Below are 16591 nucleotides of genomic sequence, written 5' to 3'. Positions count from 1 at the left end.
TTGGTTGTAGAGTTATCCATAACTAGTGGTATGTGCTTGCCAACGAAGACTGAAATAAATGTTTTGAGTGTAGTGATTATTGATTAACTATATTCGTATAATTTTATATTCTCTAGAGGTATATTTAATTAAAAAAGAATATGGATAACTCAGAAGTTTAGTTCTATTTCGCTTTTTGCAATAACTGTTAAAAAAAATCTTTGATGTTGGCAGGTTTGTGGTTATTAATTAAAACTTGTTGTCGATGCTTTTCTTTAAAAAAAATGATGCTAGAACACATAAATGCATTTTCTTATGTTATTTTCTATTGAGGCTTTTTTTAATAAATTTTTTCCCCCGAGAAATGATAGTAGTAACGATAAGATAATAAGAAGTCATATAGAGCTATATGAATTTTTGATGATGATGACAACAACAACAATAACATAGCAAAATTTGTGGTTCATGTGTACAAATCAGTATCAAGTAAATTATGAGAGCATTATCACAAAATGCCCAAAAGCACAAGAGGTTAACAATAATAAAAGCAGTGGGTGAGGTGGGCCTGCAGCATAGAATTCATTTAACACCGCATCTTCCACTTCCTCCTCCTTACATCCTCCTCTAAATTTAAAAACAAAGGAACACCAAACACACACACACACAAACAGAGAGAGAGAGAGAGAGAGAGAGAGAAGATGTCAGATTGGGGGCCGGTGTTCGTGGCGGTGATCCTGTTCGTGCTGCTCTCCCCCGGCCTCCTGGTCCAGATCCCTGGCAAGCACCGCTTCGTCGAGTTCGGGAACTTCCAGACCAGCGCTCCGTCGATATTCGTGCACGCACTCATCTTCTTCGGCCTCGTTGCCGTCTTCTTCATAGTCGTCCACGTTCATATTTATCTCGACTGAGGAACAAAGGGTTATGTTATGCGAGGCATGTGTTTCTTGTTGTTTGTATCATTAGCACAAAATAGAGTCCTTAACTGTGTCGATGTGCGCTTCTTGGGGTAGTACGTACTCTTCTATGATGATGTAACCCATTGTATTCCGTAACCTGTATTTTATTAGCACCTATCCCTGAAATTTAGGTTATATCGCATTTTTACCTCAATTTGAAACAATTTTTAGTATTCTCTTTAGGCAATGCCTGGGGGAGTTTGCAGGGAGGGAAAATGAAGGATAAATATAATATATTGTTTGGAAGTCTTGTGAATTTAGTATTAAAAAAAATTGAATGGTAACAAATTCATCTTGTTTCGAAGTTAGGACAAATTTTGAAAATCGACTCATTTACAAATATAATTGCAAAAATCGATCTATTTTCAACATATTTGTCAAAATCGACCCATTTTCAGCCACCTGGCTAAAAACTAGGTCGATTTTGACCAAAAATGTCTGAAACTTCACGGGATAGTCCCGTGAAGTTTAGCAGCCGGGTAATTAACACGTGTAAGTTCACGGGACTTGAAGTTCCGTGAACTTGTAAGGAGTGTTTTAGCTTCACGGGACTTGAAGTCCCGTGAAGTTTCCTTTGAATTTCCAGTTTTAAACAAATTTTAAACAAAATCGACCTATTTCTCCGTGAAATTTTAAACAAATTTTAAGGGACTTGAAGTCCCGTGAAAGAGTTGGCACCGTTAATCAAATTTTATTAGATTGTCTTAAACTTCACGGGACTTGAAGTCTCGTGAAGTTTCGTAAGTTTTTTGGTCAAAATCGACTCAGTTTCGATTTTGACAAATATGTTGAAAAGAGGTCGTTTTATGCAATTATTTTTGTAAATGGGTCGATTTTCTAAATTTTTCCTTCCAAGTTACAATAAAGAAGAAGGGGGCAAGAAGGGAATTTATGTTACCCCAACCAACCCGCCAAAAAAATCCCTTCCCCCATTACCCCTTGTCCAAACATAAGGCCTTGTTTGGATTGAGGGGAATGAGGGTGAAGGGAAGTTAGGGGAACCATTCACCTCCATTCACCTTGTTTGGGAACACTTAGGAGGTGAAGTTAATTCACCCTAGTTCCCCTTGGTTCACCCCCTAATAGTATAAAATTTGTTACCCCCCAAATTGGGGTGTAACCAAGGGGAAGAGAACTCTCTTCCCTTCTTTTCTCTCAGTTTCCCTTAACTTCCCTTCACCCCCTACAAATCCAAACAAGCCCTAAAGTTATTAGTAAAACTGAGCGCAAAAAGCATGGTCACGCACATCGGGAAAAAACGAAGAAGGCAAATCTATTTAGTTAGTTGTTTCTGAACCTCACAAACGGATATATAGATATTAATTAATAACATAAAAAGGTAACTTAGTAACGTTACCGGTATATTCATGGTGAAATAGGATTTTTTTTTAAAAAAAATAAAAAATAGTAAATCATAGTATTTAATTAGCTTACCCATTAAAAAAAAGAGCTTATCCAGGTCAGTGGAAGGTTTCTAAAAGTTCCGACAAAAATATGTAATCAAGGGAAAGGAAATTATACATTGAAAGATATATGCGCTAAGCCTACTGTAAAATAGCATTTAATTAATTTATCCAAGACCTTTATTAGCATATTGAGGTGACTACAACTATTTTGAAAATATGCACTAGCTTAACGATTGTATTAAAATATATGGACGAGAGCTTTTCAGCAGAAGGCTGTAAATAATCAGGCCAGACTGATCCAATTAATAATCTACTTAGACTGATCGCCATTATTTTGATCCATAGACATTAAATTAATTGCTTTGTTTTAAGTGACTTATTATTTCTAAAAGTAAAGTAAGATGGAATTGTATAGGATAAATAATTAGCTGTCAGTCGATGGAATTTTATAGGATAAGAAATCAACTCTAAAGTGTTCACCGAATAGCAGCATGTAAGTAGAAAACACGGGAAAATAAGATTCTGAAATTGTTTTCGGTGGTCAGAAAATAGAGCAGCAACAGCAAACAGTACTAATGCTCGATCAACAACAATATGGCTAAAAATGATAATTGATATTTTTTAATACTTTGTACTTTGTGGAAACTGGAAAGAATCTACAAACATGTGCAGATATGCTATGGTCAATTGGATACAACCGAAGTCCTAGCGTTGATGAAACATTGATGTCATGTCATCAACTGATCAAAGTATGAGATTCCAACTCAAATTGTGCGGGTCATTTTACAATTCTAGGAAAACAAACACTTAATTTGCAATGTAAATACAATTCTGACAATGGAAATAATGGACATTCCAATTAATGCCAGATTTAACCGTTAATTTCCCGTTCGCGATATTTTCTACCCGCGGTATTTGCTCATTAATTTACATTGCTAGCGTACGAGCAACCCCTTGCATACGAAGAGTAACTACAATGATGGAAGTATACTTCGAACTTCTCAGCCGCTCAAAAGGCACTTTGCGCTCAAGATACCCAGAAGATTAATTCTTTCTTTTTGGCCCCTGGGGGGGCAACAAACTGACATATTATTCACATTTGGAGTCCAAATCAACCCATTTTTAATTAATTTACAGCACACACAAACCCTCCACAGTATAGAAAGTCAGAACAACAATAAAAACTCCCGAGAATTCAAGCAGCGTGAACATGTATACCGACTGCAATGACAAGGATGGTGAGCACGCAGAAAAAGAGAATGCTGTGAACAAGGATAGAGATCCCACTGGTTCCCATGCTGCCAAACTCTATCACCCTCGACCTCCCCGGAAGCTGAAACAACAGCCCCGGTGACAGGAGGATGAAGAGGATCACTGCCACGATCACCGGGCCCCAGTCTGTCGACATGATCGATCTCCTAGATCCCAAAATCTCTCTATCTTAAATATGCTTGTTGAGTGAGGAGAATGGAACGACGATTACCTTTGAGCTAGAACTACTACGCATGCGTGTTATGTACTAGTTGATCAGTGGAATTGAGATGCCAACCTTAGAGTTCAAGAAAGTAGAGCTGGTGAATTTTGAGGCAACACATGCTTCTCTGCATTAGGGGGAGAGACTATGGGCCGTGCGGACGAAGCAAAGGCAATAATAACGGGCCTTGACATGGATTCCTTTCTTGACAAACTATGGTGGGAGAGTCAGAAGGAAAGCAAGGTATGTATCAAACTCAATCCTTGGTCATATTATATATACGGTTGCTGCATCAAAAAATACATTGTTTTTGTCTTATAACAGAAGGAAGAAGTAATTATACGTGGTGAAAACTGCCCCCAAAGGCATAAGGCATGCGTTGTATCCAAACAAAGGGGGAAAAAATGGAGCTATCTGGTCTCAATCACCACTTAATTTATAGCTCAAAATTAATTGGATGTTTGGAGAAAAACTGTCCCGCAAAAAAAAAAGAAAAAAAAAAGAGTTAACGACCGGCATATTTTGTCAAACGTCAAAGAACTTTTTATCTAATTTATGATATGCGTATCAAACCCAATAAAAATTATGTGTCCGGTTCCTCTTGCATGAATAATTCAGTATCAGACTAGTGTTACATAACAATTACTATAGCAGCAAAAAATCAGCAACTGTTTCTATTTTGTCACGCATTTATGCAGGATATATTTTCATTCAAGTTCTTTTACTGAAAATTAGCAGACATATTTTGTGAGGTTGTTTAATTAAAGAAAGTTCGAGCGAGTTCAAAGAACATTCAGGTCAAGTGGATATTTGTTTAGAACATGGTATCTTTTAACTGCTAAGCACAAACTCTACGTCTGCTTGTTGGTTAAGCTATAGGATGAGGTTAAAAAAACAAGGAAATCAAAGAAAAGAAAACATATTTTCTATAATAGGTTCTTTTCTTGTGTTTGGTTCACTTCTTAGAAGTAAGAAAGGAGATAAGATGAGATGAGTTGTCACCATATTATTGGATGATGTGGGTTATTTTTTAAGAAATAAATTTTATGACTTGTTTTGAGGTTATTTGGTTGGCTAAAAAAATAAGGAAATTAATTATAAGAAATCTAGGTTCTTTTCTTGTGTTTGGTTTATTCTTAAAACTAAGAAAATAGAGATGAGTAGTCATTATATTATTAGATGATGTGACTCATATTTAGGAAAACCCATTTTATGATTTTTTTGAAGGAAATGGATGGAAATCAAATTTTAATGAGATGAGATGAGTTGTCACCATATTATTGGATGATGTGGGTTATTTTTTAAGAAATAAATTTTATGACTTGTTTTGAGGTTATTTGGTTGGCTAAAAAAATAAGGAAATTAATTATAAGAAATCTAGGTTCTTTTCTTGTGTTTGGTTTATTCTTAAAACTAAGAAAATAGAGATGAGTAGTCATTATATTATTAGATGATGTGACTCATATTTAGGAAAACCCATTTTATGATTTTTTTGAAGGAAATGGATGGAAATCAAATTTTAATGAGATGAGATGAGTTGTCACCATATTATTGGATGATGTGACTCATTTTTAAAGATGAGATGTGAGATGAGATGAGTTGTCACCATATTATTGGATGATGTGACTCATTTTTAAAGATGAGATGAGATGAGACGAGATAGATGATTTGACCAATTTCTTATGTTTGGTTCATTCTTAAAAGTAAGAAAGGAGATGAGATGAGATGAGTTATCACCATATTATTGGATGATGTGAGTGATTTTTAAGGGTGAAAATGGATGGAAAACTTTTAATGGTTTCCGAGGTCCTATTTTCTTTTCTTTGATATTAGGAAACCAACCAAACAACCCCAACATAAACCATCTGAGCTAAACATTTTCTTAAGTGGCATTTATGACTAGTTTTTATTACTGTCTGAAACAGTCATAACCAGGATACAAAAGCAGGACCGCAGCCACTAAAGCTAATCATATTTTACAAATTACAAACCCTTGTAAGACTTATTTTGCTAGTAATGAGTAAGCACCACTGAACATTATGCTCTGTGCACATTCTCAGCAAGTCACATGCCTAGTAGTTCAAATGAGATTTGTCACTGTAACTAACCAAGGGGCATTCAACAACAGCAAGCAATAATCAAATTTATAATTAAGATGATCTAGTAGAATAGTTATCTACAATTGTAAACTGCCGGTGGATTTTATAGCCTTGATTTCAGATTGATATTCTAAGTCATAAACAAAATGCAAACAAAGGATGCACACATATGTTATACTACTAAGTGGTGTTAGATTTAAATCAAATAATTAAGGTTATAGCATGCAAAAATTCGAAATAAAAGAAACAAGAAAATCTAGCCTGATCGGGAACAGTCATGTAAACATTGCCCTAGAAGATTAAGAACCCGCCTATCACCCTGGCGCAGATGATCTCCTCTCCTCTAAGCGGTAAAAATCTCTAAAATCGGCCGACATTTGAACTCGGGCGAGAGTGCAGAGCTTCTGCTCAGACGAAGACGGTTGCCCAAAACAAGATTAAACAGTAGCCGAGAATTTTGACAAAGAGGGAAAGGGACGTTCTCGTTTTTAAGAAGAGAGAAGAATGTTTTTGTTTTCGTACTTTCCCAGCTCACACTGCGGCTGTATATATAGTGTTGAGAACCCATAGCCGTCTGTAGGCGTCTAAAATTGCCTATAAGAGCCCGCACGAAACTCGAAGCAATGAATAGGCGAGTCAAGAAAATTCGCTAATCAGTCAGCGCACGTCAAATCATCTCGTGCGCGTCGGTCAGCTCGTGCGCGTCGGTCAACACGTGCACGCCGATCAGTCAATGCGTATCGATCAACAAGCAACGCGCGTTCGACGATCGGTCTCGCGGCGAAGCATACAAGTCAACAAATCGACCAAACACGCGAAAAGAACAAGTCTCAGAAGAAAGAGAACATAAAAGGAAAAAGTCGACAAAACTGCGCGAACGCAGGACGGAACAAACCGACCCGCGCAAGCGCGGGTCGGATCAGTCCGACCCACGCAAGCGCAGGTCGGATTGGTCCGACCCGCGCAAGCACGGGTCGGACCAGTCCGACCCACAACTTTGCGGAACGGACCAATCCGACCGGCAATTGTGCGGGTCGGACTAGTCCGACCCGCGCAAGCGCAGTACGGAACCCGAAACGCGTTTTGATGGTTTTTATGCTGTTTTTGCAGGATTTATCTGTTCCAGGGGTTTCTAACTGACCTGATATCATCCCCAAACGTGGTTAGGCTGTTGTTAACTGAAGATAGAGCCAAATCACTTGTTCTCATCCAAATACCTGCTTCCGAAGCCCTATAAATACAAACCTAGGGCCTCCTTTCAGCGGGGGCGATTGATTATCAAGACGAGGAGGTGCTGCCGGATTGTGGAGTCAAAGGAGCACGAATTTCAGCGAGGGTTGACAGATCTTGGCGAGTTCTTCGGCATAAAGAAGGAGAGTTCGAGAGATCCGACGCCCGTTCCCGTCCCTTGAGATTAGGCTTGGTCTTATTGTTTGACGAGAATTGTATTTTTTTATTTTTATTGTGTAAAAGTCTTATAAAAAGACTATCTTTTTGTTTTCATTGTAACAATCGAAGTTGTAATGAATACCGCAATGAATACAATAATTTTCGACGCAAACAAACTGGCGACCACAGTGGGAGCCAACAGCTTTGCTGCCGGAGCTGTCGTGTCGCAACCTCGAATCTGCATCCCGGTCGAAGAAGTGGTCGAATACAAGTTCGACCAACTGAAGTTTGAGGAATATCTGTCGTCCTCCTCCTCCAGATCCTCCGCCTCTCGCAAGCGAAGGAAGATCAACGCCCCCGTTGTTGCGGTAGCTGAACCTTGCAACGCCCTTCCGGCCTCCAATGAGTTCGGATCTGCAGATCTGAACTCTTCCTCAATCAAGGAGTTGAGTACAGAAGGCGCGCCCATTTTATCGAAGAGAGCTCGTCAAAGGCAGCGCCAACGCTGTGCGCGCCAACTCGCTAGAGCCTTGGAGTCAATTGACGGGATCAATCCGACCCGCCAATTTGCAGGTCACTTCAATCCGACCCGCCAATTTGCAGGTCACTCCGATCCGACCCGCCAATTTGCAGGTCACTTCAATCAGACCCGCCAATTTGCAGGTCACTTCAATCCGACCCGTCAATTTGCAGGTCACTCCAATCCGACCCGCCGATTTACAGGTCACTCCGATCCGACCCGCTAATTTGCAGATCACTTCAATCCGACCCGTCAATTTGCAGGTCACTCCAATCCGACCCGCCGATTTACAGGTCACTCCGATCCGACCCGCCAATTTGTAAGTCACTTCAATCTGACCCGCCGATTCGCAGGTCACTCCTATCCGACCCGCCAATTCGCAGGTCACCCAGATCCGACCCGCCAATTCACATGTCACTTGGATCCGACCCTCTACTTTGCGGGTCACCCAAATCCGACCCTCTGACCCGCGGGACACTCAAGTCTGACCCGCGTCAGGGTAAAGACAGAAGAAGTTATGCACATGTTTCGTCGATCCCTTCGAGTTCTGCACCTCCGACGGAGCACCGTGACAGTGTGGACTTGTCCCATTTCAAGGTGAGGACGGCGGATCACCCGGGTACTTTGCATAAGGATCAAGACAAGGTTGCGATCAAAGAATGCTTGGGCCTAGTGACTGAACCCCGAGCAATTATTCGAGCTGGGGGTCGCACACGGAAAACTTCTGTAATTGACCGCCTCGGACGACGAATTAAACTCCAAGAGCCCGTCGAGATTTTACGCTTACAAATGCGTGACTCTAAACGCGTGACTCTTGAGAACGCTAACAATGAGTTGCATACTCAGAAGAAAACACGTAAAACAAACAAGCGCGTTATACCTGAGGATTCATGTAAACAGCCGATAGGTTGCTCTGATGGTAACGTCGATGAGTTGTACTATCGAGCTGGGGGTATGAACAAGTCTCAGAAGAGATATACCCGAGAAACAAAGTCTCACTGCCCGTACGCCAAGTTAATCAGGGCAGTATTATCAGCGTGTAGCTGCCCCAAGACCGCTCCATAGAGGGTCTCGGTATTTGAGAGGATCTTTAACGGAGCGACTAAGCCCAAGCCAAAACGTTTCTGCGAAAAACAATCGGCCATTAAAGGTGACGAACTTCCAAAAGTCACAATTAACATGGCTGATAAGGGAAAGTCGATTCGACCTTCTAGTTCTGACCCTCTCGTATCGCATCGTCTGACTCGGCTATGCGTAGGGACCACTAGACGTAGGGACTACCAGAGAATGCAGAGAGGTTTATCCTCGGATGATGAAGCATCGTATGCTAACTCGGCAATCGCTTCTGATAATACAGTATCCAGTCCGGGACAATCCCGCGAAGTGTTCATGATCAACACCGAGCAAATCGCCAAAATTCTTGAGGATGCTCTAACCAAACAGAAAGAGGCATTCAAGATTGAAATGGAAATGGCTATGCTACGCATAAGGGAAGAGCATGACCAACAAATTCAGGCTCTATCCAATCAGTTCGGTGAATCTAGCCATCGCGACCGTACTGATCAAACAGACAGCGATTCAGATGTGGATGAACGTCTCAATGCTGATAACTAACGTCTTAATGCTGATAACCAATGTCTCAATGCTGATGACCCTCCCGTTGACCAAAACACTGGGGGTGGTCTTACTAAAAACGACAACACTGGGGGTGGACCCGTTATTCCTCTTAAGAATCATCATGGGCCCGATACGAGCGAGGATGAGAAAATAAAAGATCTCAAGAGCAAAATCAACGCTCTAATGTCTGCTCGAGAGGTGAAAAGGACCGGCATTCCATGTCCCTATCCAAGAGAATGGGATTTGATCCCGTATCCGGCGAAGTTCAACCTGATTAACTTCACGCCGTTTAACGGGAAGGGTTCACCCACTCAACATCTGATCTACTTCAAGTCCCACTTGGGTATGATCTCCGGCAATGAAGCCTTGATGGTTCGGTCATTCGTTGGCACCCTTCGCGGGCCGGCCTTCGATTGATACCGCCGTCTCAAGCCCAGAAGTATTAACAACTGGGACGATATGGAGAACTCATTCCTTGGTAACTTCTTTGATGACGACGACGAGGTATCCATCAGGACACTTTTCGATGAGAAACAAGAAGATGACGAGACAGTCGACGACTTCGTCAAGCGCTTTCGGAATAAAGCAATGAACTACCGAGATCCGATCATGGAGGACTTCATCCTCCAGACATGTCATAACAACCTATCTATTGAGATATTAGAAGTTATGGGAGTCGCACCGTCCAACACTTGGAAAGAGTTGAAGATGCGCGGAGAGCGGGCCGAACGCTTCCTTCGAAGGAAGAAAGCCGAGAGGAGCCAACCGATGACGAATCTTCCGAACTCAAACTTCGCCTCCCATAGTAAAGGGAAAACACCTGCAGTAGCTGTTGACGCCAATCAGACGTCGCAACAGCAACCCCGAAGACAGCAGAAGACTTCGGGTTCAAGACCCCAAAAAGAGTACTCCTTCAAGGATGAAGATGTTCCGGCTATTTTCGAGTCCCTCCTTGAAAATAACAAGATCAAGCTACCACCTATCCCAGATCAGGAGGAAGCTGATAATACTGCGGATCCGAAGTACTGCGCGTACCACAGGAGGATCCTTCATCCTACCAAGGCTTGTTTCGCTCTTAAGAATAGCATCCAAACCTTGGTTGAAGCCGGCGTTATATCGCTCAATTGAGTCGAATGAACACTCCGACAAGTATAAGAGTATAAACTGCTTCTTAATCTTCCGACCGGTGTAAGAGGTTAAACTGCTCCCTGATACTCCAATAGGTATATGAGTCTAAACTGTTTCCTACCGTTGATGGGAAGTTCCTGGAGAATGTTACGCTAATATTCTTAAGGATAACCCGGTCATGTAACGGAGTACAAAGTCAGCCCCAGTTCCAAGAAAGAAGCTGGGGGTGGATGATTCATGTAATGGGAAGTTCCCAGAAGAATGCTATATGTAATTTTCTTAGAGATAACCCGATCATTACGAACAAAGTGATAAACACTAAACCCCCACTGTGATTTGTACTCCCACTCTCACTGTCTACCTGGTCAAACCTTCCTATAGTTAGGGTCACAACCAAAGTCCCCTCTCGATTCCTTCCATGAATGAGAGGTCCACTTTCAAATTGAATGATCAGGCCTATAAAAGGTAAGATCATCTCAAACCCCTCACTTCCACTGCTTCCTTGGTCAAACCTATAAAAGTTAGGACCACAACCAGATTCTCCTCTCGATTTCTTCCATGAACGAGAGGTCCTTTTTCAATTCGAGCAATCAAACCTATAAAAGTTAGGATTGTCTCCAACCTCACTTAGTCAAACCTGCAGATAGTTAGGACAAAGATCGAGTCATCCCTTTCGATAAACGAAAGACTTCCATCTTTTCCTTTTTCAGCCAAACCTATAAAAGTTAGGGTCGAAATTGGAATTTCCCCTCAATAAATGAGGAACTCTTTTCTTGGATCAAGCAACCAATCCTATAAAAGTTAGGGTTACTTGAATCTTTCCGATTCTCGGAGTGGAGATCCCACTCCTAGTTTCATCTTTCCGGATTCTGGGGGTGGAGATCCCACCTCGAGTCTCCTTTCCAACTGGAGATAGAATATAAAATTCTTCCTCTTCAGTGCAGGGAGATAGAATATAAAATTCTTCCTCTCTTATTTCGGATTCGTCTTTGCCCCAAGAGAAGACAACACTTTTTCAACTCCCAAAATCCGTGCCTCACATGTACGGGGAATTTTATCCCGAATCCTGAGTAGGGATAAGTCAACGCCTAACACGCGTTGCCGGTTTAGTCTTTCACCGATTGAAAAAGACACCAGAATCTAGTCTGGGGCATTTTATCCCGAAGCCTAAGAAGGGATAAATCAGCGCCTACCACGCGTTGCCGGGTGCCATATTCCCGTAAGAAATGGTGAAGTCTATGTATTCAAAATCATAGCACCAAGTCTAAGAGAATTAACTCTCTTAGCACAACGTTATATGTGAAACGAGTTTTAATAATTCACATGCTAGCCCGATTCAAACGGTAATCGGTAAAGGCACGCCAAATCCGTTGAAGGCTGGGGGTTTGCCAAAAATCCTAAGTCTACGTCTAACACGCGTCGCCGGTTTAGTCTTTTACCGATTGAAAAAGACACCAGAGTCTAAGTCTGGGGAATTTTATCCCGAAATATCTTCTATTAATAAAATTGAGTTTGCAGGTACAAGAGTTACAATCAATCTACATGAAGTTTGTGACTACGGATTTGCTGTTCAAGTTTAGTCAATTCATCTGTATAAGTTCGCTCAAGCTCACACTGCAATGCAACCTTGAAGGATTCCTCAGTGAGGGATAATGTTTTCGCAACCTCTTGTTTGATCTTGGCTAACTTCTGTTTCGAGAGCTCCAATTTTCCGGATATCACAACTTGTGAACGCTCCAAGTCATCCTTCGCCATCCCCAAGATAACCAAGGCCTCCATTTGATCCACCCGACTTTGTTGCGTTTGAATCTCAAGTCCAGTAGAAGCCCGAGTGTCGCGCCATGCTTATAGACGAGATTCCATTCGGATGGCTATGTACGTTGAAGTACCGGCAGTCTTCAACTCTTGTAACCGTCGGAATTCGCGCTCCAGCCGGTCCAAATCGTTGACATGGCTAGTCTGCAACAAAGACCAACAGCTCAGTTAGATCAAGAATCAAAATACATGAATCAGAGCCTAAAAAAGGGAAATTGCGAATCTTTGATTGAAATTCTACAAAATAGAAATTTCCAATTAAGGGTCCAATTAAACCTATACGACATTCTCGGTTCAAGTTAAGTGTCACAGAGTCAACGACATTCTCGGTTCAAGTTAAGTGTCACAGAGTCAAATATAAGGTCTCGATCATGTCAACATGTGGATTCACAAGCTCAATCATATACAAGAATAGCTCGAATTCAAGGCATATAAGGTTCTTGAGACATACACAAGTTTGGATTCAAGGCATGCACGAGTTCAATTATATATGAATTCAATGATACAAGAGCTTAGTTATATACAAATTCGAATTTGAATTATATACACGAGTTCAACCATACATGAGAGTTCGACCATATACAAGTTTGAATTCAAGTCAATTCTCGGCCTTACATATGTTCAAATTCAAGGTATACACGAGAACTCAATCATATACAAGAATTACGAATTCAATCATACACAAGAGCTCGGCTATATGTAAGTTCAAATTCGAATCATATGCAAGCGCCAACCAAGCCAAGCTCGGACGCAATCTTCAACAATTAACCAAGAATCAAAATTCGACCTCGACGAGACAAAAGTTCAAGAGCACCAACTCAAGAAATCAGTATTGCCACAAATTTTCAACCATCAACCCCCAAGAATTTTCGGCCATATACAGTTAAGGGTTCAAACAACAAAAAGTTCGGCCATCAACAAAACCCCAATTCCAAAATTCGGTTTTCCCTAAGATGGAATGGTTGAGAGACTGCAGTTATCAAGTCAGGAACACAATCAACAAAAAATTTCGGCCATGTACAGTTAAGGGTTCAAACAACAAAAATTTCGGCCAACTTCTCAAACCTTACATCCAAGGTTCGGTTTTCCCTCAAGAGTGAAAGGTTAGGGTTTCAATCAACAAGTTATTCATGCAACAAAATTCAAAAATTCGGCCAACCCCAACATCAATCTCAGTTTCCCCAAATTTGAAGAAGTAGGGTTACAATCATTGAGTCAAAGTTTGAGGGATTAGCTAAAATCAAAGCCATAAGAAGAAAACTTACCCAAGTTCTTGGAGTTTGAAGAAGAAGAAAGCATCAAATCACCGAAACCCTAAGCTCGAATTTCCCCCTTTTGCTCAAATCCGAATTGGAAGAAGAAGATGGAGTTGAGGAATTTAAAGAATCGACGAGAGATTTAAAGGGCTGAGGGGAAGTTTTGATTCGTTTGGAACTCTTGAAGGAGAAGAGTCTTTGAAGAGGAAGAGTTCTGAAAACTTAGGAAGCTTGAGAAAGAGAAAATCGGAAATGGGGGGAAGAAGAAGTGGGAACCGAACAGGAAAGATGGGGAGTTTTGATCCCCTGCGTCTTCACCCGACCCGCGTTTCGCGAGTCGGAATTGTGTCCGACCCGCGGGCACACGGGTCGGATCAATCTGACCCGCGTTCACGCGGGTCGGATCCATCTGACCCGCGTTAACGCGGGTCAGACCCAGTTTGACGTCCGTTTCGCTGTATTTTCACCTGTTTTCGTCCGTTTTCGAAGTTTTCGGAGTTTAATTTCATCTCCCGGACAATTTCACAGCATTTTCGCTCATATTGGAATGTTCAGAGTTCAATTTCATCTCCCGGATAATTTGGCGGCATCTTCACTCAGATTTGGAATTTTCGGAGTTCAATTCCGCCTCCCAAATAATTGCGAGATATTTTCGTCTATTTTCAGAATATTCGAGACCCAATTTTATATTTTGGGTGATTTCGTGATTTTTCACCTATTTTGGAATATTCGGGACCCAATTTTATATTTTGGGTGATTTCGCGATATTTTCGCCTATTATCGGAATATTCGAAATCCAAACTCCAATTGGCGACCATGAGTCTAAACTGTTTCCCATCTTGATAGGAAGTTCCTGGAGAGTATTACATATAATAATTCTTAAGGATAACCTGGCAACCTCCGACGGGTACACGAGGTTAAACTGATTTCCGAAACTCACAGAAGTACACGAGTATAAACTGGTTCTCCTCAGGTTAATGGGAAACCGTAAGGTCAACGCCGGTCAACGCGTAGCCCTAGGTCAACGCCGGTCAACGCGTTGCGATTGATCCAAAAGTCAACTCAATGACACATCAACAAAAATCTACTCACAAGTTCCAGTTCAAGGCTTCAATAACGGTCAGACGATAAACGCAGCACCAGAAAATTTTTTAGCTATTCGATAAAATACAGAATATGCTGAAATATGGAGAAGTCAAGAATCGAAATCATCTGTAGGTCCCTTAACACTGACTGAAAGTGGGGATCCATCATATCCAAAGCGTTTCAGACTCCTCTATAAAAGAATGAGGCTGAAACACTTTGGAGGGGGTATCTGTAGGCGTCTAAAATTGCCTATAAGAGCCCGCACGAAACTCGAAGCAATGAATAGGCGAGTCAAGAAAATTCGCTAATCAGTCAGCGCACGTCAAATCATCTCGTGCGCGTCGGTCAGCTCGTGCGCGTCGGTCAACACGTGCACGCCGATCAGTCAACGCGTATCGATCAGACCTGCACAAGTGCAGGTCGGATCTGATCCGACCCGCGCAAGCGCGGGTCGGATTGGTCCGACCCGCAATTGTGCGGGTCGGAATAGTCCGACCCGCAACTTTGCGGGACGGACCAATCCGACCCGCAATTGTGCGGGTCGGATTGGTCCGACCCGCGCAAGCGTAGTACGGAACCCGAAACGCGTTTTGACGGTTTTTATGTTGTTTTTGCAGGATTTATCTGTTCCAGGGGTTTCTAACTGACCTGATATCATCCCCAAACGTGGTTAGGCTGTTGTTAACTGAAGATAGAGCCAAATCACTTGTTCTCATCCAAATAACCGCTTCTGAAGCTTATAAATACGAGCTCGGGTGCTCATTTCTGAGGGGCGATTGATTATCAAGACGAGGAGGTGCTGCCGGATTGTGGAGTCAAAGGAGCACAAATTTCAGCGAGGGTTGACAGATCTTGGCGAGTTCTTCGGCATAAAGAAGGAGAGTTCGAGAGATCCGACGCCCGTTCCCGTCCGTCCCTTAAGATTAGGCTTGGTCTTAATCTCGAGAAGAGCCCTGATTTCGCTTGGTCGATCTCAGCGCTTCAAATCAAATACTTCCTCGGTGAAGACGAAGCTCTGTCGAATTTTTCATCAACCGGATCCAGATCAAAGGCGGTCCACGGATAAACCCCGGCACAGGCAAAGATCCCACGCAAGCAGAAGACCGATAAACGATCTCTACGTTTGTTTGACGAGAATTGTATTTTTTTCATTTTCATTATGTAAAAGTCTTATAAAAAGACTATCTTTTTGTTTTCATTGTAACGATCGAAGTTGTAATGAATACCGCAATGAATACAATAATTTTCGACGCAAACACCGTCGAGTAAACTCCGCGTAATGTACGCCAAATTCGCGTGTAACGTTCGATCGTTACGTGCGTTCTCAAAATGTGTAAAACGAGTAAAACATGGTAAAAATAAGTTTGAAAAAACAAAACCGCGTGTGTGTTATGCAAAGTCTAAACAATACAAAGCCCAAAACACCCCCTTCTTAAAGATCCTTAAAGCCCAATAAAAGGAGAAGCAATTTAAACCTTTAACTATTTATCTTACTAGGCAATGTGGGACTATTCATTGAAGGCAAAATTGTCATTTCTCCCCTACAAGGCCAACAGTCCCCTCTAAAAGATAATATTGACTAAATTTCTAAAAGTAAATAGATCAATAAATCACAAAATAAATATAGGTTGGGTAACCTTTGGTATCGTGAATTTGGGAGAGGTAGCTTCCGGCTTTGAACCTTTCCTTAGCGAGTTCATCACAACCTGAGGGACATAATGGACTAGGCTTTGAATTAGGCCCCTTGTACCAGGTGTTAACGAAAACACACACACAATACGTCTTTATCTATTAAACAAAACGGGTTGAGCGTTAAATGTCATACTCACAATAACCTACTCATGAGAGTTCCTAGGGGTTAGCCCC

General features: G+C 41.7%; 2 protein-coding genes across 2 annotated transcripts; one reads left to right on the top strand and one right to left on the bottom strand.

Annotated features, from left to right (window-relative positions):
- Positions 601-1070, top strand: LOC109835922. The gene has a single exon (XM_020403891.1). The coding sequence runs from the start codon at positions 678-680 to the stop codon at positions 885-887; it is 210 nt and encodes a 69-aa protein (XP_020259480.1). The 5' UTR covers positions 601-677; the 3' UTR covers positions 888-1070.
- Positions 3060-3920, bottom strand: LOC109835921. Its single transcript, XM_020403890.1, has one exon. The coding sequence runs from the start codon at positions 3747-3749 to the stop codon at positions 3537-3539; it is 213 nt and encodes a 70-aa protein (XP_020259479.1). The 5' UTR covers positions 3750-3920; the 3' UTR covers positions 3060-3536.

The sequence above is a fragment of the Asparagus officinalis genome, chromosome 4, assembly GCF_001876935.1.
Source record: "Asparagus officinalis chromosome 4, Aspof.V1, whole genome shotgun sequence".
NCBI lineage: Eukaryota > Viridiplantae > Streptophyta > Magnoliopsida > Asparagales > Asparagaceae > Asparagus > Asparagus officinalis.
The sequence above is the reverse complement of the archived record's forward strand: the minus strand, read 5'-3'. Positions and strand labels throughout refer to the sequence as shown.